At 59.1% G+C, this 1,212-nt stretch overlaps 1 protein-coding gene across 1 annotated transcript in view; it reads right to left on the bottom strand.

Moving 5' to 3' along the window:
• The window catches only part of LOC100743494, a 129,329-nt gene that overhangs the window by 22,131 nt on the left and 105,986 nt on the right, over positions 1 to 1,212 (bottom strand). Inside the window, 1 exon segment of the mRNA XM_024366241.2 lies at positions 1 to 1,212. This exon segment is cut by the window's left edge and continues 213 nt beyond it; it is cut by the window's right edge and continues 18 nt beyond it. Within this exon segment, the coding sequence (XP_024222009.1) occupies positions 1 to 1,212 (1,212 nt within the window).

The raw sequence follows: 1,212 nt of genomic DNA, 5'->3' as shown, positions 1-1,212 counted from the left end.
ATCCCTGCCGATAGTGCCGTTACGTTCGCGTTTCGGCTCGAGGGTGTTGTGCTTGCTGCTTCCGGGCGTCTTGTTCGGCGGAGGATAGACAGGGTGGCACTTGGTCACGGGGACGAAATCGGGCGGACAGTCGACGGCCACCTCGCGGTAGGTTTTGCCGCCGACCACCAGAAAGCTACGATCGACGTGCTCGAGATCGGTGGACGCGTCGCTCCTCAGGGTAGAGTAGCCGCTGGAGATCTGCTGGTGCCTCTTCTTCTTGGGCCGCTGCCTCGAGGACGAGGAGAGGCTGCTGCCAGATTCGATTCCCAACAGATCGTCGCTCGATCCTGCTCGTATCAGCTCCTCCACGTCCAGACTCCTCGTCTTCGCCTTCAGCTTCCCTCTGTCCTCTTGACGCCTCGGTTTCGACGATTTCGCCGATTTGCCGGATGGAGCGTTCGGTTCCGACGACTTGGCCAATTCGCTGCCACGTTGGTGCTGATGTTGATCCTTGCTACGGCCAGGGGACGACACTCTGTCCTGCGGATCGCGCGGAATCCTCGGAATCGCGCATTGTTCGTCTATGAGCCTGGTCAGGTCGGACACCTCGTCGGATCTCATGAGAAGCCCCTGTAGATCCTGCAGATCGGCCAGACCGTAGGCAGGATTGTCGAAGGACGTGGCGTCCCTGGCTCGGCCGAACAGAGGCGCTACTTTGATCTCCGGCACCACGGGTCTACACGGCGAGCCCAGATCTATCCTCCTAGCGTCGTAGGTTGGCGAATCTTTGCCACGGTTTTTCGCGTGTCTCAACACCAGGCTACTGTCCAGCGGAGCGGTGCTGTCCGACCTTCCCGAGGAGCTTCTCGGGCTGGCCGAGTCGTCGCTGCAGGTCTTCAACATGGTCGGATAGTCCTCCTTGGCGAATGGATAATCCTCTTCCACGTCCACGTCGACGCTCGACTCCTTCTGCCCGCTGCTATCCTCGTTCACTCCTTCGTCCTCCTCGTCCTCCTCGAAATCCTTCAAATTCCTCTTCAAGTTCTTCAAATCCGGCGAACTCAACGCCGACGGACTCCTGTTCCTGTATTTGTCCGTGTCCAACGCTTCCTTCGAAGCTTCTCTCTTCTTCTCTCTGCCGCACTCGTCCTCGTCCTCGAGGTTCTCCGACTCGATCTTCAACTCGATCTTCAGCATCGGCGGCTGACCGTTCGTTCGAACGCACTGCCT

The sequence above is a fragment of the Bombus impatiens genome, unplaced genomic scaffold (assembly GCF_000188095.3).
Source record: "Bombus impatiens unplaced genomic scaffold, BIMP_2.2 scf_0203, whole genome shotgun sequence".
Classification (NCBI taxonomy): domain Eukaryota; kingdom Metazoa; phylum Arthropoda; class Insecta; order Hymenoptera; family Apidae; genus Bombus; species Bombus impatiens.
The sequence above is the reverse complement of the archived record's forward strand: the minus strand, read 5'-3'. Positions and strand labels throughout refer to the sequence as shown.